The 22000-nt window shown below is 49.2% G+C and overlaps 1 protein-coding gene and 1 pseudogene across 2 annotated transcripts in view; one reads left to right on the plus strand and one right to left on the minus strand.

Moving 5' to 3' along the window:
* LOC311119548 overlaps positions 1 to 12421 on the minus strand; it is a 37532-nt pseudogene extending 25111 nt beyond the window's left edge. The window contains exons 1-3 of the transcript in view: positions 12414 to 12421; positions 11699 to 12050; positions 11222 to 11508 (exon numbers count right to left, since the gene is read on the minus strand). The product of the transcript in view is annotated as an uncharacterized misc_RNA (transcript). The remainder of the gene's footprint in view (positions 1 to 11221; positions 11509 to 11698; positions 12051 to 12413) is intronic.
* Positions 12422 to 13342: 921 nt separating this feature from the next.
* Positions 13343 to 22000, plus strand: part of LOC311119647 (fibulin-7-like) — a gene marked incomplete at its 5' end in the record, with an annotated part of 17557 nt that continues 8899 nt past the window's right edge. Inside the window, one exon of the mRNA XM_084157768.1 lies at positions 13343 to 13355. Within this exon, the coding sequence (XP_084013894.1) occupies positions 13343 to 13355 (13 nt within the window). The remainder of the gene's footprint in view (positions 13356 to 22000) is intronic.

Below are 22000 nucleotides of genomic sequence, written 5' to 3' on the forward strand. Positions count from 1 at the left end.
TTTATTATCTTCCTGTCCTTTCTCTTCCTGTCCTTTCTCTCCTGGCATTTCTCTTCCTGTCCTTCTCTTCCTGGCCGTTCTCTTCTTTTTCTTACTGTCCATTCTCTTCCTGGCCTTTCACTTTCTTGCCTTTCAGACTTTTTCTCTTCCTGGCCTTCCTGGCATTTCTCTACCTGACCTTTCTCTTCCTGTCCTTTCTCTTCATGGCCTTCCTGCCCAATTCTATTCCTGGCCTTTCTCTTCCTTTCCTTTCTCTTCCTGGCCTTTCTCTTACCGTCCTTCCAGGCCTTCCTCTTCCTGGCCTTTTTTCTCTTCCTGGCCTTTCTCTTCCTTGCCTTCCTGTCCTTTCTCTTCCTGGCCTTTCTCTTCCTGTATTTTCTCTTCTTGGCCTTCTTGTCCTTTCTCTTCCTGTTCTTTCTCTTTCTGGCCTTTCTATTTCTGGCGTTCCTGGTCTCTCTCTTCATGGCCTTTCTCTTCCTGGCCTTTCTCATCCTGGCATTCCTGGCCTTCCTAGCCTTTCTTTTCCTGTCCTTTCTCTTCCTGGCCTTTTACTTTTTGGCCTTTCACTACCTGGCCTTCCTGTCCCTTCTCTTACTGTCCATTCTCTTCCTGGCCTTTCACTTTCTTGCCTTTCAAACTTTTTCTCTTCCTGTCCTTCCTGGCATTTCTCTACCTGACCTTTCTCTTCCTGTCCTTTCTCTTCATGGCCTTCCTGCCCAATTCTATTCCTGGCCATTCTCTTCCTTTCCTTTCTCTTCCTGGCCTTTCTCTTACCGTCCTTCCAGGCCTTCCTCTTCCTGGCCTTTTTTCTCTTCCTGGCCTTTCTCTTCCTTGCCTTCCTGTCCTTTCTCTTCCTGGCCTTTCTCTTCCTGTATTTTCTCTTCTTGGCCTTCTTGTTCTTTCTCTTCCTGTTCTTTCTCTTTCTGGCCTTTCTATTTCTGGCGTTCCTGGTCTTTCTCTTCATGGCCTTTCTCTTCCTGGCCTTTCTCATCCTGGCATTCCTGGCCTTCCTAGCCTTTCTTTTCCTGTCATTTCTCTTCCTAGCCTTTCTCTTCCTGTCTTTTCTCTTCTTGGCCTTCCTGTCCTTTCTCTTCCTGTTCTTTCTCTTTCTGGCCTTTCTCTTTCTGGTCTTCCTGGCCTTTCTCTTCCTTGCCTTTCTCTTCCTGGCCTTCCTGACCTTTCTCTTCCTGACCTTTCTCTTCCTGTCCTTTCTCTTCCTGGCCTTCCTGTCTTTTCTCTTCCTGGCCTTCCTGTCCATTCTCTTCCTTTCCTTTCTCTTCCTGGCCTTGCTCTTCCTGGTGTTCCTGTCCTTTCTCTTCCTGGCCTTCCAGTCCCTTCTCTTCTTGGCCTTTTCCTTCCTGTCCTTTTCTTCCTGCCTTCCTGGCCTTCCTGTCCATTCTCTTCCTTTCCTTTTTCTTCCTGGCCTCTCTCTTCCTGGCCTTTCTCTTCCTGGCATTTATCTTCTTATCCTTTCTCTTCCTGGTGTTCCTGGCCTTTCTCTTCCTGGCCTTTCTCTTCCTGTCCTTTCTCTTCCTGTCCTTTCTCTTCCTGGCCTTCCTGTCCTTTCTCTTCCTGTCCTTTCTCTTCCTGGTATTCCTGGATTTCTCTTCCTGTCCTTTCTCTTCCTGTCCTTTCTCTTCCTGGCCTTCCTGTCCTTTCTCTTCCTGGCCCTTCTCTCCTGTCCTTTCTCTTCCTATCTTTTTCTCTTCCTGGCCTTTCTCTTCCTGGCCTTCCTATCCTTACTCTTCCTGGCCTGTCTCTTCCTGGCCTTCCTATCCTTTCTCTTCATGTCCTTTCTCTTTCTGGCCTTTCTCTTCCTGGCCTTTCTCTTCCCGGCCTTCCTCTCCTTTCTCTTCCTGGCATTCTCTTCCTGTCCTTTTCTCTTCCTGGCCTTTCTCTACCTGGCCATTTTCTTCCGGTCCTTTCTCTTCCTGACCTTTCTCTCCCTGGCCTTCCTCTCCTTTTTCTTCCTGGCATTCTATTCCTGTCCTTTTCTTTTCCTGGCCTTTCTCTACCTGGCCCTTTTCTTCCGGTCCTTTATCTTCCTGGCCTTCTCTTCCTGGCCTTTCACTTCCTGGCCTTCCTGGCCCTTCTCTTCTTGGCCTTTCTCTTCCTGTCCTTTCTCTTTCTGGTATTCCTGTTCTTTCTTTTCCTGGCCTTTCTCTTCCTGGTATTCCTGGCCTTTCTCTTCCTGGCCTTTCTCTTACTGGCCTTCCTGTCCTTTCTCTTCCTGGCCTTTCTCTTCCTGGCCTTTCTCTTCCTGGCCTTACTCTTCCTTTCCTTTTTCTTTTTGGCCTTTCTCTTCCTGGCCTTACTCTTCCTGTCCTTTTTCTTCTTGTCCTTTCCCTTCATTTCCTTTCTCTTCCTGGTCTTTCACTTCCTGGCCTTCCTGTCTTTTTCTCTACCTGGCCTTCCTGTCCTTTCACTTCCTAGCCTTCTTGTCCTTTCTCTTCCTGGCCTTACTCTTCCTGTGCTTTCTCTTCCTGGCCTTACTCTTCCTGTCCTTTTTCTTCTAGTCCTTTCCCTTCATTTCCTTTCTCTTCCTGGCCTTTCACTTCCTGTCCTTCCTGTCTTTTTCTCTTCCTGGCCTTCCTGTCCTTTCTCTACCTGGCCTTCCTGTCCTTTCTCTACCTGTCCTTTCTCTACCCGGCCTTTCTCTTCCTGGCCTTTCTCTCCCTGTCCTTCATATCCTTTCTCTTCCTGGCCTTTTTCTTCTTGGCCTTCCTGTCTTTTCTCTCCCTGGCCTTCCTGTCCTTTCTCTACCTGGCCTTCCTGTCCTTTCACTTCCTGGCCTGCCTGGCCTTTCTCTTCCTGGCCTTTCTCTTCCTGGACTTTCTCTTCCTGGTATTCCTGGCCTTTCTCTTTCTGGCCTTCCTGTCCTTTCTCTTTCTGGCCTTCCTGTCCTTTCTCTTCCTGGCCTTTCTCTTCCTGGCCTTTCTCCTCCTGGCCTTTTTCTTCTTGGCCTTTTTCTTATTGGCCTTTCTCTTACTGGCCTTCCTGTCCTTGCTCTTCCTGTCCTTTCTCTTCCTGGCCTTACTCTTCCTGGCCTTTTTCTTATTTTCCTTTCCCATCCTTTCCTTTCTCTTCCTGGCCTTTTACTTCCTGGCCTTCCTGTCTTTTCTCTTCCTGGCCTTCCTGTCCTTTCTCTACCTGTCCTTCCTGTCCTTTCTCTACCTTGCCTTCCTGTCCTTTCTCTACCTGTCCTTTCTCTTCCTGGCCTTTCTCTTCCTGTCCTTCCTATCCTTCCTCTTCCTGGCCTTTTTCTTCCTTGCCTTCCTATCCTTTCTCTTCCTGGCCTTTCTATCCTTTCTCTTCCTGGCCTTTCTCTTCCTGGCCTTCCTATCCTTTCTCTTCCTGTGCTTTCTCTTTCTGTCCTTTATCTTCCTGGTCTTTCTCTTCCTGGCCTTTCTCTTACTGGCCTTTCTCTTCCTGGTGTTCCTGGCCTTTCTCTTCCTGTCTTTTCTCTTCCTGGCCTTTCTCTTCCTTTTCTTTCTCTTCCTTTTCTTTCTCTTCCCGTTCTTTCTCTTCCTGTCTTTTCTCCCCATGGCCTTTGTCTTTCTGTCCTTTCTCTTCCTGGTCTTTCTCTTCCTTTCTTTCTCTTCCTGGCCTTGCTCTTCCTTTTCCTTCTCTTCCTGGCCTTTTTCTTCTTGAACCTACTCTTCCTCGCCTTTATCTTCCTGTCCTTTCTCCCCTTGGCCTTTCTCTTCCTGTCCTTTCTCTTCCTGGTCTTCTCTTCCTGGCCTTTCTCTTCCTGTCCTCTCTCTTTCTTTTCTTTCTCGTCCTTTTCTTTATCTTCCTGGCCTTTCTCTTCCTGGCCTTTTTATTATTGAACCTACTCTTCCTGGCCTTTCTCTTCCTCTCCATTCTCTTCCTGGCCTTTCTCTTCCTTTTCTTTTTCTTCCTGTCCTTTCTCTTCCTGGCCTTTTCTTCCTGGCCTTACTCTTCCTGTCCTTTCTCTTTCTGGTATTCCTAGCCTTTTCTCTTCCTGCCCTTATTCTTCCTGGCCTTTCTCTTCCTTGCCATCCTGGCCTTTTTCTTCCTGGCCTTTTTCTTCCTGGCATTCTCTTCCTGTCTTTCTCTTCCTGGCCTTTCTCTTCCTGTCTTTTCTCTTCCTGGCCTTTCTCTTCCTGTCTTTTCTCTTCCTGGTCTTTTACTTCCCGGCCTTTCACTACCTGGCCTTCCTGTCATTTCTCTTACTGTCCATTCTCTTCCTGGCCTTTCAATTTATTTCTTGCCCTTCAGTCTTTACTCTTCCTGGCCTTCCTGTCCTTTCTCTTCCTGGCCTTCCTCTTCTTGGCCTTCCTGGTATTTCTCTTCCTGACCTTACTCTTCCTGTCCTTTCTCTTCCTGGCCTTCCAGTCCCTTCTCTTCTTGGCCTTTTCCTTCCTGTCCTTTTCTTCCTGCCTTCCTGGCCTTCCTGTCCATTCTCTTCCTTTCCTTTTTCTTCCTGGCCTCTCTCTTCCTGGCCTTTCTCTTCCTGGCATTTATCTTCTTATCCTTTCTCTTCCTGGTGTTCCTGGCCTTTCTCTTCCTGTCCTTTCTCTTCCTGTCCTTTCTCTTCCTGCCCTTTCTCTTCCTGGCCTTCCTGTCCTTTCTCTTCCTGTCCTTTCTCTTCCTGGTATTCCTGGATTTCTCTTCCTGTCCTTTCTCTTCCTGGCCCTTCTCTCCTGTCCTTTCTCTTCCTATCTTTGCTCTTCCTGGCCTTTCTCTTCCTGGCCTTCCTATCCTTACTCTTCCTGGCCTGTCTCTTCCTGGCCTTCCTATCCTTTCTCTTCCTTTCTTTCTCTTCCTGGCCTTGCTCTTCCTTTTCCTTCTCTTCCTGGCCTTTTTCTTCTTGAACCTACTCTTCCTCGCCTTTATCTTCCTGTCCTTTCTCCCCTTGGCCTTTCTCTTCCTGTCCTTTCTCTTCCTGGTCTTCTCTTCCTGGCCTTTCTCTTCCTGTCCTCTCTCTTTCTTTTCTTTCTCGTCCTTTTCTTTATCTTCCTGGCCTTTCTCTTCCTGGCCTTTTTATTATTGAACCTACTCTTCCTGGCCTTTCTCTTCCTCTCCATTCTCTTCCTGGCCTTTCTCTTCCTTTTCTTTTTCTTCCTGTCCTTTCTCTTCCTGGCCTTTTCTTCCTGGCCTTACTCTTCCTGTCCTTTCTCTTTCTGGTATTCCTAGCCTTTTCTCTTCCTGCCCTTATTCTTCCTGGCCTTTCTCTTCCTTGCCATCCTGGCCTTTTTCTTCCTGGCCTTTTTCTTCCTGGCATTCTCTTCCTGTCTTTCTCTTCCTGGCCTTTCTCTTCCTGTCTTTTCTCTTCCTGGCCTTTCTCTTCCTGTCTTTTCTCTTCCTGGTCTTTTACTTCCCGGCCTTTCACTACCTGGCCTTCCTGTCATTTCTCTTACTGTCCATTCTCTTCCTGGCCTTTCAATTTATTTCTTGCCTTTCAGTCTTTACTCTTCCTGGCCTTCCTGTCCTTTCTCTTCCTGGCCTTCCTCTTCTTGGCCTTCCTGGTATTTCTCTTCCTGACCTTACTCTTCCTGTCCTTTCTCTTCCTGGCCTTCCAGTCCCTTCTCTTCTTGGCCTTTTCCTTCCTGTCCTTTTCTTCCTGCCTTCCTGGCCTTCCTGTCCATTCTCTTCCTTTCCTTTTTCTTCCTGGCCTCTCTCTTCCTGGCCTTTCTCTTCCTGGCATTTATCTTCTTATCCTTTCTCTTCCTGGTGTTCCTGGCCTTTCTCTTCCTGTCCTTTCTCTTCCTGTCCTTTCTCTTCCTGCCCTTTCTCTTCCTGGCCTTCCTGTCCTTTCTCTTCCTGTCCTTTCTCTTCCTGGTATTCCTGGATTTCTCTTCCTGTCCTTTCTCTTCCTGGCCCTTCTCTCCTGTCCTTTCTCTTCCTATCTTTGCTCTTCCTGGCCTTTCTCTTCCTGGCCTTCCTATCCTTACTCTTCCTGGCCTGTCTCTTCCTGGCCTTCCTATCCTTTCTCTTCATGTCCTTTCTCTTTCTGGCCTTTCTCTTCCTGGCCTTTCTCTTCCCGGCCTTTCTCTTCCCGGCCTTCCTCTCCTTTCTCTTCCTGGCATTCTCTTCCTGTCCTTTTTCTCTTCCTGGCCTTGCTCTACCTGGCCATTTTCTTCCGGTCTTTTCTCTTCCTGGCCTTTCTCTCCCTGGCCTTCCTCTCCTTTTTCTTCCTGGCATTCTATTCCTGTCCTTTTCTTTTCCTGGCCTTTCTCTACCTGGCCCTTTTCTTCCGGTCCTTTATCTTACTGGCCTTCTCTTCCTGGCCTTTCACTTCCTGGCCTTCCTGGCCCTTCTCTTCTTAGCCTTTTTCTTCCTGTCCTTTCTCTTTCTGGTATTCCTGTTCTTTCTTTTCCTGGCCTTTCTCTTCCTGGTATTCCTGGCCTTTCTCTTCCTAGCCTTTCTCTTACTGGCCTTCCTGTCCTTTCTCTTCCTGGCCTTTCTCTTCCTGGCCTTTCTCTTCCTGGCCTTACTCTTCCTTTCCTTTTTCTTTTTGGCCTTTCTCTTCCTGGCCTTACTCTTCCTGTCCTTTTTCTTCTTGTCCGTTCCCTTCATTTCCTTTCTCTTCCTGGTCTTTCACTTCCTGGCCTTCCTGTCTTTTTCTCTTCATGGCCTTCCTGTCCTTTCTCTACCTGGCCTTCCTGTCCTTTCACTTCCTAGCCTTCTTGTCCTTTCTCTTCCTGGCCTTACTCTTCCTGTCCTTTCTCTTCCTGGCCTTACTCTTCCTGTCCTTTTTCTTCTAGTCCTTTCCCTTCATTTCCTTTCTCTTCCTGGCCTTTCACTTCCTGTCCTTCCTGTCTTTTTCTCTTCCTGGCCTTCCTGTCCTTTCTCTACCTGGCCTTCCTGTCCTTTCTCTACCTGTCCTTTCTCTACCTGGCCTTTCTCTTCCTGGCCTTTCTCTTCCTGTCCTTCATATCCTTTCTCTTCCTGGCCTTTTTCTTCTTCGCCTTCCTGTCTTTTCTCTCCCTGGCCTTCCTGTCCTTTCTCTACCTGGCCTTCCTGTCCTTTCACTTCCTGGCCTGCCTGGCCTTTCTCTTCCTGGCCTTTCTCTTCCTGGACTTTTTCTTCCTGGCCTTTCTCTTCCTGGCCTTTTTCTTCTTGGCCTTTCTCTTACTGGCCTTCCTGTCCTTGCTCTTCCTGTCCTTTCTCTTCCTGGCCTTTCTCTTCCTGGCCTTACTCTTCCTGGCCTTTTTCTTCTTTTCCTTTCCCTTCCTTTCCTTTCTCTTCCTGGCCTTTTACTTCCTGGCCTTCCTGTCTTTTCTCTTCCTGGCCTTCCTGTCCTTTCTCTACCTGTCCTTCCTGTCCTTTCTCTACCTTGCCTTCCTGTCCTTTATCTACCTGTCCTTTCTCTTCCTGGCCTTTCTCTTCCTGTCCTTCCTATCCTTCCTCTTCCTGGCCTTTTTCTTCCTTGCCTTCCTATCCTTTCTCTTCCTGGCCTTTCTATCCTTTCTCTTCCTGGCCTTTCTCTTCCTGGCCTTCATATCCTTTCTCTTCCTGTGCTTTCTCTTTCTGTCCTTTATCTTCCTGGTCTTTCTCTTCCTGGCCTTTCTCTTACTGGCCTTTCTCTTACTGGCCTTCCTGTCCTTTCTCTTCCTGTCCTTTCTCTTCCTGGCCTTACTCTTCCTTTCCTTTTTCTTATTGGCCTTTCTCTTACTTGCCTTCCTGTCCTTTCTCTTCCTGGCCTTTCTCTTACTGGCCTTTCTCTTCCTGGCCTTTCTCTTCCTGGCCTTTTTCTTCTTGGCCTTTCTCTTACTGGCCTTCCTGTCCTTGCTCTTCCTGTCCTTTCTCTTCCTGGCCTTACTCTTCCTGGCCTTTTTCTTCTTGTCCTTTCCCTTCATTTCATTTCTCTTCCTGGTCTTTCACTTCCTGGCCTTCCTGTCTTTTACATTTACATTTTACATTTTAGTCATTTAGCAGACGCTCTTATCCAGAGCGACTTACAGGAGCAATTAGGGTTAAGTGCCTTGCTCAAGGGCACATTAACGTCATTTAGCAGACGCTCTTAGCCAGAGCGACTCACAAATTGGTGCGTTCACCCTATAGCCAGTGGGATAACCACTTTACAATTTGGGGGGGGGGGGGTTGGAAGGAACACTTTATCCTATCCCAGGTATTCCTTAAAGAGGTGGGGTTTCAAATGTCTCCGGAAGGTGGTGAGTGACTCCGCTGTCCTGGCGTCGTGAGGGAGCTTGTTCCACCATTGGGGTGCCAGAGCAGCGAACAGTTTTGACTGGGCTGAGCGGGAGCTATGCTTCCGCAGAGGAAGGGGAGCCAGCAGGCCAGAGGTGGATGAACGCAATGCCCTCGTTTGGGTGTAGGGACTGATCAGAGCCTGAAGGTACAGAGGTGCCGTTCCCCTCACTGCTCCATAGGCAAGCACCATGGTCTTGTAGCGGATGCGAGCTTCAACTGGAAGCCAGTGGAGTGTGCGGAGGAGGGGGGTGACGTGAGAGAACTTGGGAAGGTTGAACACCAGACGGGCTGCGGCATTCTGGATGAGTTGTAGGGGTTTAATGGCACAGGCAGGGAGGCCAGCCAACAGCGAGTTGCAGTAGTCCAGACGGGAGATGACAAGTGCCTGGATTAGGACCTGTGCCGCTTCCTGTGTAAGGCAGGGTCGTACTCTCCGAATGTTGTAGAGCATGAACCTGCAGGAGCGGGTCACCGCCTTGATGTTGGCGGAGAACGACAGGGTGTTGTCCAGGGTCACGCCTAGGCTCTTCGCACTCTGGGAGGAGGACACAGCGGAGTTGTCAACCGTGATGGCGAGATCATGGAACGGGCAGTCCTTCCCCGGGAGGAAGAGCAGCTCCGTCTTGCCAGGGTTCAGCTTGAGGTGGTGATCCGTCATCCATACTGATATGTCTGCCAGACATGCAGAGATGCGATTCGCCACCTGGTTATCAGAAGGGGGAAAGGAGAAGATTAGTTGTGTATCGTCAGCGTAGCAATGATAGGAAAGGCCATGTGAGGATATGACAGAGCCAAGTGACTTGGTGTATAGGGAGAAAAGGAGAGGGCCTAGAACTGAGCCCTGGGGGACACCAGTGGTGAGAGCACGTGGTGCGGAGACAGCTTCTCGCCACGCCACTTGGTAGGAGCGACCGGTCAGGTAGGACGCAATCCAGGAGTGAGCCGCGCCGGAGATGCCCAGCTCGGAGAGGGTGGAGAGGAGGATCTGATGGTTCACAGTATCAAAGGCAGCAGACAGGTCTAGAAGGACAAGAGCAGAGGAGAGAGAGTTAGCTTTAGCAGTGCGGAGAGTCTCCGTGACACAGAGAAGAGCAGTCTCAGTTGAATGACCAGTCCTGAAACCTGATTGGTTTGGATCAAGAAGGTCATTCTGAGAGAGATAGCAAGAGAGTTGGCTAAAGACGGCACGCTCAATAGTTTTGGAAAGAAAAGAAAGAAGGGATACTGGTCTGTAGTTGTTGACATCAGTGGGGTCGAGTGTTGGTTTTTTGAGAAGGGGAGCAACTCTCGCTCTCTTGAAGACGGAAGGGACATGGCCAGCGGTCAAGGATGAGTTGATCAGCGAGGTGAGGTAGGGGAGAAGGTCACCGGAGATGGTCTGGAGAAGGGAGGAGGGGATGGGGTCAAGCGGGCAGGTTGTTGGGCGGCCTGCAGTCACAAGTCGCAGGATTTTATCTGGAGAGAGAGGGGAGAAAGAAGTCAAAGCATAGGGTAGGGCAGTGTGAGCAGGACCAGCAGTGTCATTAGACTTAACAAACGAGGATCGGATGTCGTCAACCTTCTTTTCAAAGTGGTTGACGAAGTCATCCACAGAGAGAGAGGAGGGGGGGGGGGGGGGGGGGGGGGGGGGAGGATTCAGGAGGGAGGAAAATGTGGCAAAGAGCTTCCTAGGGTTAGAGGCAGATGCTTGGAATTTAGAGTGGTAGAAGGTGGCCTTAGCAGCAGAAACAGATGAAGAAAATGTAGAGAGGAGGGAGTGAAAAGATGCCAGGTCGGCAGGGAGTTTAGTTTTCTTCCATTTCCGCTCCGCTGCCCGGAGCTCTGTTCTGTGAGCTCGCAATGAGTCATCAAGCCACGGAGCTGGAGGGGAGGACCGAGCCGGCCGGGAGGCTTCCTGTTCTTTCTCTACCTGGCCTTCCTGTCATTTCACTTCCTGGCCTTCCTGGCCTTTCTCTTCCTGGCCTTTCTCTTCTTGTCCTTTCTCTTCCTGCTATTCCTGTTCTTTCTCTTCCTGGCCTTTTCTCTTCCTGGTATTCCTGGCCTTTCTCTTCCTGGCCTTTCTCTTACTGGCCTTCCTGTCTTTTCTCTTCCTGGCCTTTCTTTTCCTGGCCTTTCTCTTCCTGGCCTTACTCTTTCAGTCCTTTTTCTTCTTGGCCTTTCTCTTACTGGCCTTCCTGTCCTTTCTCTTCCTGTCCTTTCTCTTCCTGGCCTTACTCTTCCTGTCCTTTTTCTTCTAGTCCTTTCCCTTCCTTTCCTTTCTCTTCCTGGCCTTTCAATTCCTGGCCTTCCTGTCTTTTTCTCTTCATGGCCTTCCTATTCCTGGCCTTCCTTTCTTTTTCTCTTCCTGGCCTTCCTGTCCTTTCTCTACCTGGCCTTCCTGTCCTTACTCTTCCTGGCCTTATCTCTTCCTGGCCTTTCTCTTCTTGTCCTTTCTCTTCCTGGTATTCCTGTTCTTTCTCTTCCTGGCCTTTCTCTTCCTGGTATTCCTGGCCTTTCTCTTCCTGGCCTTTCTCTTACTGGCCTTCCTGTCCTTTCTCTTCCTGGTTTTTCTCTTCCTGTCCTTTCTCTTCCTGGCCTTCCTGTCCTTTTTCTACCTGTCCTTTCTCTACCTGTCCTTTCTCTTCCTGGCCTTTCTCTTCCTTGCCTTCCTATCCTTTCTCTTCCTGGCCTTTTTCTTCTTGGCCTTCCTGTCTTTTCTCTTCCTGGCCTTCCTGTCCTTTCTCTACCTGGCCTTCCTGTCCTTTTACTTCCTGGCCTGCCTGGCCTTTCTCTTCCTGGCCTGCCTGGCCTTTCTCTTCCTGGCCTTTCTCTTCTTGTCCTTTCTCTTCCTGGTATTCCTGTTCTTTCTCTTCCTGGACTTTCTCTTCCTGGTATTCCTGGCCTTTCTCTTCCTGGCCTTTCTCTTACTGGCCTTCCTGTCCTTCTCTTCCTGGCCTTTCTCTTCCTGGCCTTTTTCTTCCTGGCCTTTTTCTTCCTGGCCTTTTTCTTCTTGGCCTTTCTCTTACTGGCCTTCCTGTCCTTTCTCTTCCTGGCCTTTTACTTCCTGGCCTGCCTGGCCTTTCTCTTCCTGGCCTTTCTCTTCTTGTCCTTTCTCTTCCTGGTATTCCTGTTCTTTCTCTTCCTGGACTTTCTCTTCCTGGTATTCCTGGCCTTTCTCTTCCTGGCCTTTATCTTACTGGCCTTCCTGTCCTTTCTCTTCCTGGTATTCCTGGCCTTTCTCTTCCTGGCCTTTATCTTACTGGCCTTCCTGTCCTTTCTCTTCCTGGCCTTTCTCTTCCTGGCCTTTTTCTTCTTGGCCTTTCTCTTACTGGCCTTCCTGTCCTTACTCTTCCTGGCCTTTCACTTCCTGGCCTTCCTGTCTTTTTCTCTTCCTGGCCTTCCTGTCCTTTCTCTACCTGGCCTTCCTGTCCTTTCTCTACCTGGCCTTCCTGTCCTTTCTCTACCTGGCCTTTCTCTTCCTGGCCTTTCTCTTCCTGTCCTTCCTATCCTTTCTCTTCCTGGCCTTTTTCTTCCTTGCCTTCCTATCCTTTCTCTTCCTGTGCTTTCTCTTTCTGTCCTTTATCTTCCTGGTCTTTCTCTTCCTGGCGTTTTTCTTCCTGGCCTTCCTGGCCAACCTGTCATTTCTCTTCCTTTCCTTTCTCTTCATGGTCTTCCTGGCCCTTCTCTTCTTGGCCTTTCTGTTCCTGGCCTTTCTGTTCTTGTCCTTGCTCTTCCTGTACTTTATCTTCCTGTCCTTTCTCTTATTGGCCTTTCTCTTCCTGGCCTTCTCTTCCTTTTCCTCATTTACTTCTTTGACTTATTCTTTGCTCTCCTCATCAATCCCAATCCCTTCATCATCTATTTCTTCATTTTCCAATTCACCATCCTCTCTTTAAAAAGAACAAAATAACATGTCATTATCAATTTAGAGAATCAAAAAGTGGACAGGTTTCGAGGAAACCAAATAGGCTTCTTGGAAACCGAAGAATATATATTTTTTCCAAATGTATTATTCCACGTATAATGTCCTATCTAAGACTAAGCACAACAAAACTCTAAAAAGTAGTTGGTCCAAATATTGTTGCGGGTTCTTTTTCTGATAGGGTAGCTATACCCATTGGCCAATTTTTTAAAATATGTTTAGCACCTGGTGCAAGAATAATGAGTGTAAGGCTCGCTAGAGATCTGTTATGTGGTTGTCAGCGGAATGATTTGTAAAATTGACATTCTTGTTTTTATCCTTTATTTCTCACAGGATCATAATCTTATGCTGTAGAAATCACGTCCTTTGTGCAGTTATATTGTCATAGTGTGTGTGTGTGTGTGTGTGTGAGAGAGAGAGAGAGGGGGGGTGTGAAAGAGAGAGAGAGAGAGAGAGAGAGAGAGAGAGAGAGAGAGAGAGAGAGAGAGAGAGAGAGACAGAGAGAGAGACAGAGAGAGACAGAGAGAGAGAGAGAGAGAGAGAGAATGCTATCTGGCCCTAAACAGAGAGTACGCAGTGGCAGAATACCTGACCACTGTGACTGACCCTAAATTAAGAAAATCTTTGACTATGTACAGACTCAGTGAGCATAGCCTTGCTATTGAGAGAGGCCGCCATAGGCAGACCTGGCTCTCTCGAGATGACAGGCTATGTGCCCACTGCCCACAAAATGAGGTGGAAACTGAGCTACACTTCCTAACCTACTGCCAAATGTATGACCATATTAGAGAGACATATTTCCCTCAGATTACACAGACCCACAAAGAATTCGAAAAAACAAATCAAACATTTATAAACTCCCATATCTGTTAGGCGAAATACCACAGTGTGGAGTCACAGCAGCAAGATGTGTGGCCAGTTGCCATGAGAAAAAGGCAACCAGTGGAGCACAAACAACATTGTAAATACAACCTATATTTATCTGTTTATTTATTTCCCCTTTCATAGTTCAACTACTTGCACATTGTTACAACACTGTACATAGCAAATAATATAACATTTGGAATATCTTTATTATTTTAAAACTTTTGTGTAATGTTCCCTTGTTTATTTCCCCTTTGTATATTGTCTATTCCATTTTCTTTGGCAATGTAAACATATATTTCCCATGCCAATAATGCCCTTTGAATTGAATTGAATTAAATTGAGAGAGAGGGGAGGGGAGGGGGGCGGTCATCGCAGGTAAATTCGCGCACTAGAATGGTTGTTCCAGGTACCACCAGCGCGTGTCGCTTCAACCCAAATCATTAGTGAACATAACCATAAGCAGACTCCAGCAGTTTCATGGAGCTTCTAGACTCAATATTATGCTATTCAATCAAAACCGTTTGCCAGGTTTCTGCGGTATAACAAAAACAATAATTTAACTGAATGCATTATTAGGCTATGAATGCGTTATTGCGCAGTAATATACCTATGTTGGGCGTCTACCTGCTCCACTCCCTTGATGTTTTCCTAGGAATTAATGTAACGGGACAAAGACATTGTAGGCTATATCAATCATGGAGGGCTGATGTGGCCTAATCAAAATAATTCCATCCTAAGGCTAAATGGCAAAGCACCCCCTTTACGCGCGAATAAAGTTTACAAACTCACTAATCAACTTTTGCAATGACTTGCTGTAAATTGATCGCTGTGAGTGCATAATAATATCCCCCCAGTCATAAGAACTCACATAGCAATAGTTTTTGTTCCACCCCATGAACTCACAGATGGTTGCTGCTCTATTCTGTCGTCTAGGTCTGGGAATGGCGTCACAGCCTGTGAGAAGAACAGAACATTGGGGAGAGAGAGAAACGCAACTGGGTTGTCCGTCGGTGGGAGGGATTATTCCTACATGATCCATTTAATCGCTTTTCAAAGTCTATGAGTCGTCAGTTAGGGTTAGGTAGTAGATTCAGGTTCGCTATCATCATAGCCTATCTAAGACCGCACGTCACCGCATCCCAACCGTCGCTCTGTACCACCACGCGCTCCTGATGAGCAGTCTCTTCCACCCCATGCTGAATCCACTAATTGCCAGTTCGGTTGCGCAAACGCTGCAGAGGAGTGTAGGAAATCGGAGTTGAGTTCGTTGGTTTTCTATTATTTAAACACCTGACTAAGTTGTACTATTTGGAGAAAAACTCGGACATCATTCCAACAGCAATTCAGTTGGATTTAAAGTTATGGCGCTATCAGTGCTGCGCAGCAGTTTACTTTTGCTGTGTCTGACAACTATCCATACTTGCCATGGTGGCGGACAGGTTAGTAGCCTACTTCACACCTTATCATCTGTGGACAAGTGTATGGTAACATTAGGCTACATGCTTATAACATGTTTAGAGATGCATAATCTGGAAGAATATTTTGGTGGAAAAGTGATAGTTTTTTCCCCTCCTCAAGAACAACCCATGTTGCACAAATTATACTGAACAAAAATATAAACGCAACATGCAACAATTTCAAAGAGTTTACTGAGTTACAGTTCATAGAAGGAAATCAGTCAGTTAAAATAAATTCATTAGGCCCTAAACTATGGATTTCACATTACTGGGCAGGGGTGCAGCCATGGGAGCCAGGCACACCCACTGGGGAGCCAGGCTCAGCCAATTAGAATTCACTTTTCCCCACAAAAAGGCTTTATTACAGACAGAAATACTCCTAATTTGAGCATGTTCTGTTTCCAGGTTCAGCCATGATTTGAGCATGTTCTGTTTCCAGGTTCAGCCATGATTTGAGCATGTTCTGTTTCCAGGTTCAGCCATGATTTGAGCATGTTCTGTTTCTAGGTTCAGCCATGATTTGAGCATGTTCTGTATCCAGGTTCAACCATGATTTGAGCATGTTCTGTTATTGTATACTATACTATTATTGTCTGACATCATCACAAATGAGGAAGGACTGTGCTTACAGGATGACACAAATGTCCCATTGAGGATGGTAAATTACCCATTAAAAGTTTATAAGAGGAAAGCCATGAGCACTGACTCTTGGATGCCTTTTGGCATCTTTGGCCAGGAATCTAAAACAAGCCATCTGGATATGAGTCCACTGTTCGCATGTGTGTTGTGTATGTGGGTTGTGTATGTATGTATTTATGTATGTGTGTGTTGCTAGGATGGTAATGAGTCCACTACTGTGTCAGCTGTTGGCATTTCCCTTTAGCCATGGGGGAAGAGACGTCAAAGAAAATAAAAGAGTAGTGGATTGAAGTATAGAACCTACTCTTGGGAGCAGTATACCTCTGAGAACCTTTATAAGTTGGATGCAGATTGGAGTTTTCCTTATTCCATCTTGTTCTAAGGGCAGCTCTGCCTCAAGGGCAGAAACAAATGTGATCAGTTAAGTTTAGGCAAGTTCCAGTACTCACTGTGGGCATCGATTGTTCCAGTACTCTCTGTGGGCATTGATTGTTCCAGTACTATCTGTGGGCATTGATTGTTCCAGTACTCTGTGGGCATTGATTGTTCCAGTACTCACTGTGGGCATTGATTGTTCCAGTACTCACTGTGGGCATCGATTGTTCCAGTACTCTCTGTGGGCATTGATTGTTCCAGTACTATCTGTGGGCATTGATTGTTCCAGTACTCTGTGGGCATTGATTGTTCCAGTACTCACTGTGGGCATTGATTGTTCCAGTACTCACTGTGGGCATTGATTGTTCCAGTACTCACTGTGGGCATTGATTGTCAATTCAAGTATGTAAAGGTATGCCTTCACCTGACATGACACTTTTCTACAGACTTCTTATTATTATTGAAAAGGATTAGCAAACTGCCATTTCACTGTTCTCTGAGACTTTGGAATGCGCTTATCTGTCAGTAGCCTGCTCTGAAATAGCTCACTGTTCATGGGCTCATGGCATACAGGCTATGTGCTGAAACTGAATAGAAAGCTGGTCCATTCAGTCATTGTTATCCAAGGACTCTGTGGCTGTGTTCCAAATGGCACCCTATTCCCTATATAGTGCATTACTTTGTATGTGCCCTGGTCAAAAGTAGCTCACTATATAGGGAATAGGGTGTAATTTGGGAAGCAGCCTGTGTCTTTCCTACCATACAAAATATACAGAGGGCCAAGGTTCTGGACAGAGGTCTGACTGACAGACATCTGTCAAACAGCTTTGGTCCAGCTGCTGTATGGTCTACCACTGGAGAGGAAGGATAGAGAGAGGGGATGAGGGGAGAAGAGACAGCGAGGGGGATAGAGAGAGGGGATGAGGGGAGAAGAGACAGCGAGGGGGATAGAGAGAGGGGATGAGGGGAGAAGAGACAGCGAGGGGGATAGAGAGAGAGAGAGAGAGAGAGAGAGAGAGAGAGAGAAGAGAAAGATGTGCATGGCATGGTGCCTCTAACATGTTCCTCCAGGTGAGTGCCATGACCAGGGGGAGGGGTTGGAGGGCTAGCGGAGACAGCTGAGGCTAGAAGGGTTCACAGGAGTTACTGACTGTATGGGAGGAATCCTGGGGATGACTTTACAAGTAGTGTACTATTGTCCGACTCTTCAGGAATCCTGGGTATGACTTCTGAATCTTAATAAACATAACATGACTTCTGAATCTAAATAAAAAATAACATGACTTCTGAATCTAAATAAAAAAGAACATGACTTCTGAATCTAAAATAAAATATAACATGACTTCTGAATCTAAATAAAAGATAACATGACTTCTGAATCTTAATAAAAAATAACATGACTTCTGAATCTTAATAAAAAATAACATGACTTCTGAATCGTAATAAAAAATAACATGACTTCTGTCATGAGCCTCTCACTCCACCGGGTTACCACCTTAATTTTCTTCCACTCTGCTCACCACTCTCTCTACTCAGCCTAACTAGCTCCACCTGTCCCTGCTCTGCTCTGCTCTAATTACTCTGCCAGCTGCGCTGCATTACCCACTACCTCTCCCAGTATTTAAGGCCCTGTCTTTCAGCTCTCCGGTGTCAGATCGTCTGCAAAGCTCACACCCGGAACCTGTTTGCTCGCGCTTCTGGCTCACCCTGGTTTTGTGACCCCGGACCTGCCTGAATTTTTGGATACTCTTCTGCCCCAGGAGATCCAGACCTGCTTCTGCCATAACGACTCCTGACTACTCTTCAATCCCGGTAACTCTGACCAGCCTTCTGCCTTGCTACTACGTATTTTGGATTTCCCTTGAACTGTACTGCTGCCTTGTTTCATTCCGCCCTGTTGTGTCTGTGTCTCCCCCCCCCAGGACTTCTGGACCACCCACCACCGGCTTCATAGGACGCATCGCTGCCACTGGGGGGGGCACAGACCCAGCACATTGGACGGGATCCCTGTTACCCCTGGAGCCTTCATTCACTCCCTACTTCCCTTTTCCCTTAAGTTTTAATAAACTTTCTGGTGTGACGCAATTGTGGTCCTCTGGTCGTCTGTCTGAACCGTGACAGTACGATCTGACCATTATGGACTCAGCGCACACTTTCCCCGACATGGAAACCGATGAGCATGAGCAGCAGTTCCAGCAGCAGCAACAACAACTCGCCATGATCATTCAACTCCTCACCAACCTTACCCCAGCCAGTCTGCCCACCAGCCCTGCCCCCGAGTTACCTGCCCCGGTCATTGCAGCCGCTGCTCCGGAACCCAAGATTGGAAACCCCGAGCGGTTCAACGGCGATTCAACCCAGGTCCGGCCATTCCTGACTAGCTGCCGACTTCAGTTCTCCTTGCAGCCAAGGACCTTCGCCACGGAGGGGGCTAAAGTTGGGTATGCCATCACTCACCTGACGGGCCGAGCTCGACTCTGGGGAACAGCAGAGTTCGAACGTCAAACCCCCGCATGTGCAACCTTCGACCTGTTTGCTGAGGAGATGCTGAAGGTGTTTGACCTGGATTCACCAACCGCAGAGGCGTCTCGTGAACTGTTCAGTATTCGACAAGGCAGACGTACAGTCGCAGACCATTCCATCGACTTCCGAACCCTGGCTAGACGAAGTTCTTGGAACACACCATCGTTGGTGGACGCGTTCTTCCATAGTTTGGCTGACTATATCAAGGACGAGTTGGTCTCCCATGAACTGCCTTCCACTCTTGATGAAGCCATCGCACTGACTGTCAGGATCGACAGAAGGATACAGACCCGTCGTCGTGAGAGGGGGCGCCAAGGTCCACCTACTACCGGCATTCGGAGAGATCCGACTGGGCTCCTGTCATCTACTGCCACTCACCCAGGTCAGCTTGATCAGTCTGAGCCTATGGAGATTGGGCGAGCCTCTCTCACTCCTGCAGAGCGCCAGCGCCGCTTCACCTCAAACCTCTGCCTCTATTGTGGAGGTGATGGACATCGTGTGGTAACCTGCCCTTTAAAGGGCCGAAGCTCACCGGGCATAGGGGGAGTCCGGTTGAGTTCTATGACCATCCAGTCCTCCGACCGCAAACCCCTGCTGCAAGTTCACCTCCGCCTCTCTGACTCAACTCACACCCTGGCTGCTCTGGTGGATTCTGGCGCCGAAGCCAACATAATGGACATCAAGCTGGCACGCCAACTGGGACTGGAGAACCTCCGTTTGACACCTCCTATTCCTGCCCGGGCACTGGACGGACACTTACTCGGATCGGTCACTCATGTCACGGCCCCGGTCTCGATGGGTCTGTCCGGAAACCATCAAGAAACTATCCAGTTTCACCTGCTCCCCTCTCCAGGCCAACCCCTCATCCTGGGTTACCCATGGCTCCGCCGGCACAACCCTCAGCTCGACTGGGTGACCGGGGTGATCAGGGAGTGGGGAGAGGACTGCCACCGAACCTGCCTGCTTGCTGCCGCACTACCCCCTCGGCCAGTACCTACTAACTCCGCTCCTGACCTCTCCAATGTCCCAGAATGCTACCATGGTCTCAGAGAGGTGTTTAACAAAGCAAGAGCCACATCTCTGCCCCCTCACCGACCGTACGACTGTGCCATCGACCTCCTCCCTGGAACAGCCCCTCCAAAGGGTCGTCTTTATTCGTTGTCTGCTCCTGAAAGAAAGTCCATGGAGGACTACATCAATGGCTCTCTGTCCGCAGGATTAATCCGTTCATCTTCATCTCCTGCTGGTGCTGGCTTCTTCTTTGTGGGGAAGAAGGACGGATCTCTTCGCCCCTGCATCGACTACAGGGGACTCAACGACATCACAGTGAAAAACCGTTACCCTCTGCCTCTGCTCACCTCTGCTTTTGAGTTGCTCCAGGGAGCCACTGTTTTTACCAAGTTGGATCTCAGAAACGCTTACCACCTAGTGCGGATCCGGGAGGGAGATGAATGGAAAACCGCATTCAATACACCAACAGGCCACTACGAGTATCTGGTTATGCCTTTTGGCCTCACCAATGCTCCTGCTGTGTTCCAGGCTCTAGTGAATGATGTACTGCGGGACATGTTAAACAAGTTTGTCTTCGTTTACCTGGATGACATCTTAATCTACTCCAGAAACCTGTCTGAACACACCCGCCATGTCCAGCAAGTCCTTCATCGTCTTCTGGAGAATTCCCTCTACGCCAAGGCAGAGAAATGTGAGTTTCACGTCAAGACAGTGGCCTTCCTGGGGTACATAGTGGCAGAGGGAAGTATCCAAATGGATCCTGCCAAAGTATCAGCAGTCACTTCATGGCCAGTTCCGGAGAACAGAAAGAAGCTGCAACAGTTTCTGGGGTTTGCTAACTTCTATAGAAAGTTTATCCGGAACTACAGTACCGTTGCTGCCCCTCTCACTGCTCTAACCAGCACCAAGCAACCCTTCACCTGGACCCCAGCAGCCGACAAAGCCTTCAGTACCCTCAAGGTGAGGTTCACCTCCGCTCCCATCCTCCAGATGCCTGATGTGGACCGGCAATTCATTGTGGAGGTGGACGCCTCGGATGTGGGAGTTGGTGCTGTGATTTCTCAGTGGGCTGCGGAGGATAGGAAGCTCCATCCCTGTGCCTTTTTCTCACGTCGGTTGTCCCCCTCTGAGTGCAATTACGACATAGGGAACCGTGAGCTGCTGGCTGTGAAGCTTGCCTTGGAGGAGTGGCGTCACTGGCTGGAGGGGTCCACCATTCCATTTCTCGTTTGGACCGATCATAAGAACTTGGAGTACATCCGCACGGCCAAACGGTTGAACTCCAGGCAGTCCCGCTGGGCCCTGTTCTTCACCAGGTTTAATTTCACTCTGTCATACCGGCCTGGATCACGTAACACCAAGCCAGACGCCCTCTCCCGTCAATTCCAGAAGGATGACACCCCCTCCAAGGACCCTGTGTCGATTCTGCCAAGTCCCTGCATCGTTGCAGCTCTGACCTGGGCTGTTGAGGAACAGGTGCTGGAGGCTCTCCGTAACCAGCCAGGTCCCAGCACTTGCCCAGCTGACCGCCTTTTTGTCCCCGAAGACCTGAGGTCCCAGGTCGTTCAGTGGGGACATGACTCCCGCCTAGCTTGTCACCCTGGCTCCACCCGCACTTACAACCTGCTCGCCCAGAGGTTCTGGTGGCCCTCTCTGAGAAAGGATGTACGGGAATTCGTCCAAGCCTGCCCCATCTGCAACCAACACAAGTCGTCCTGCCAGCCCCCAGCCGGATTGCTGCAGCCCCTGCCTGTGCCCAGACGTCCCTGGTCTCACATCGCCCTTGACTTTGTCACGGGGCTGCCCCCTTCAAGGGGCATGACCGTCATTCTCACCATAGTTGACCGTTTCAGCAAGATGGCACACTTCATTCCCCTCCCCAAGCTCCCAACCGCCAAGGAGACCGCCCAGGTGGTCCTGGAACACGTCTTCCGGATCCACGGACTGCCAAAGGATGTAGTTTCTGACCGTGGTCCACAATTCTCCTCCGCTTTTTGGAAGGAGTTCTGTCACCTGCTGGGAGCCACAGTCAGTCTGACTTCCGGATTCCATCCCCAATCCAATGGGCAGTCAGAGCGGGCTAATCAGGAGCTCGAGAAGGCACTGCGATGCATGACTTCACGCAACCCCCACTCCTGGTCGCAGCAATTGACATGGGTGGAGTACGCACACAATTCTCTGATCTGCTCTGCCATCGGTATGTCCCCTTTCCAATGTGTTTATGGATACCAGCCTCCTCTATTTGCCAGCCAGGAAGAGGAGGTTACTTGCCCATCTGCACTTGCTTTTGCCCGTCGATGTCGCCGCACCTGGTCACAAGCCCGAGCCACACTCCTCAGATCCGTTGCCAGCTACACTACCGGGGCCAACCGTCGGAGAATTCCTGCTCCCACCTACCATGTTGGTCAAAGGGTGTGGTTGTCATCGAAGAACCTGCCACTCAGGGTGGAGTCGCAGAAGCTGGCACCTCGGTTCATTGGCCCATTCCCTATCATAAGAGTGATTAGCCCAACTGCTGTCCGGCTCCAACTGCCTAATTCCCTGAGGGTGCACCCCACTTTCCATGTGTCTAAGATTAAGCCTATCCATGAGAGTCCGCTGGTCCCTGCTGCGCCTTGTCCTCCTCCTCCACGGCTCGTCGATGGTGGTCTGGTTTACACCGTCCGCCGCCTGCTTCGGTCCAGACGGAGGGGTAGGGGTCTCCAGTACCTCATTGACTGGGAGGGCTATGGACCTGAGGAAAGGACCTGGGTGCCAGCTAGTCGGATTGTGGATAGGACTCTCATCACCGCTTTCCACCAACGGCATCCTGATCAACCTGCAATCCGTAGGGGCCGCCCCAGAGGGGTCCCTAACCGTCCTGCCCGCTCGGCTTCCTGTCCTGTGCCTGATCCTGTCTCGGGACCTGTCCCATCTCCCGACCACGGCCCTCCGGCTTCCTCCGAGGATGAGGACGTTCACTCGGACCGTTCGGAGGAGTTCTAGCCCTCCTCCGGCTCCCCTCCTCCCGCCCGGCGTGGTGTTGCTCTTGGGACTTCTGGGGCCG

The sequence above is a fragment of the Coregonus lavaretus genome, assembly GCF_964263955.1.
Source record: "Coregonus lavaretus genome assembly, chromosome: 1".
NCBI lineage: Eukaryota > Metazoa > Chordata > Actinopteri > Salmoniformes > Salmonidae > Coregonus > Coregonus lavaretus.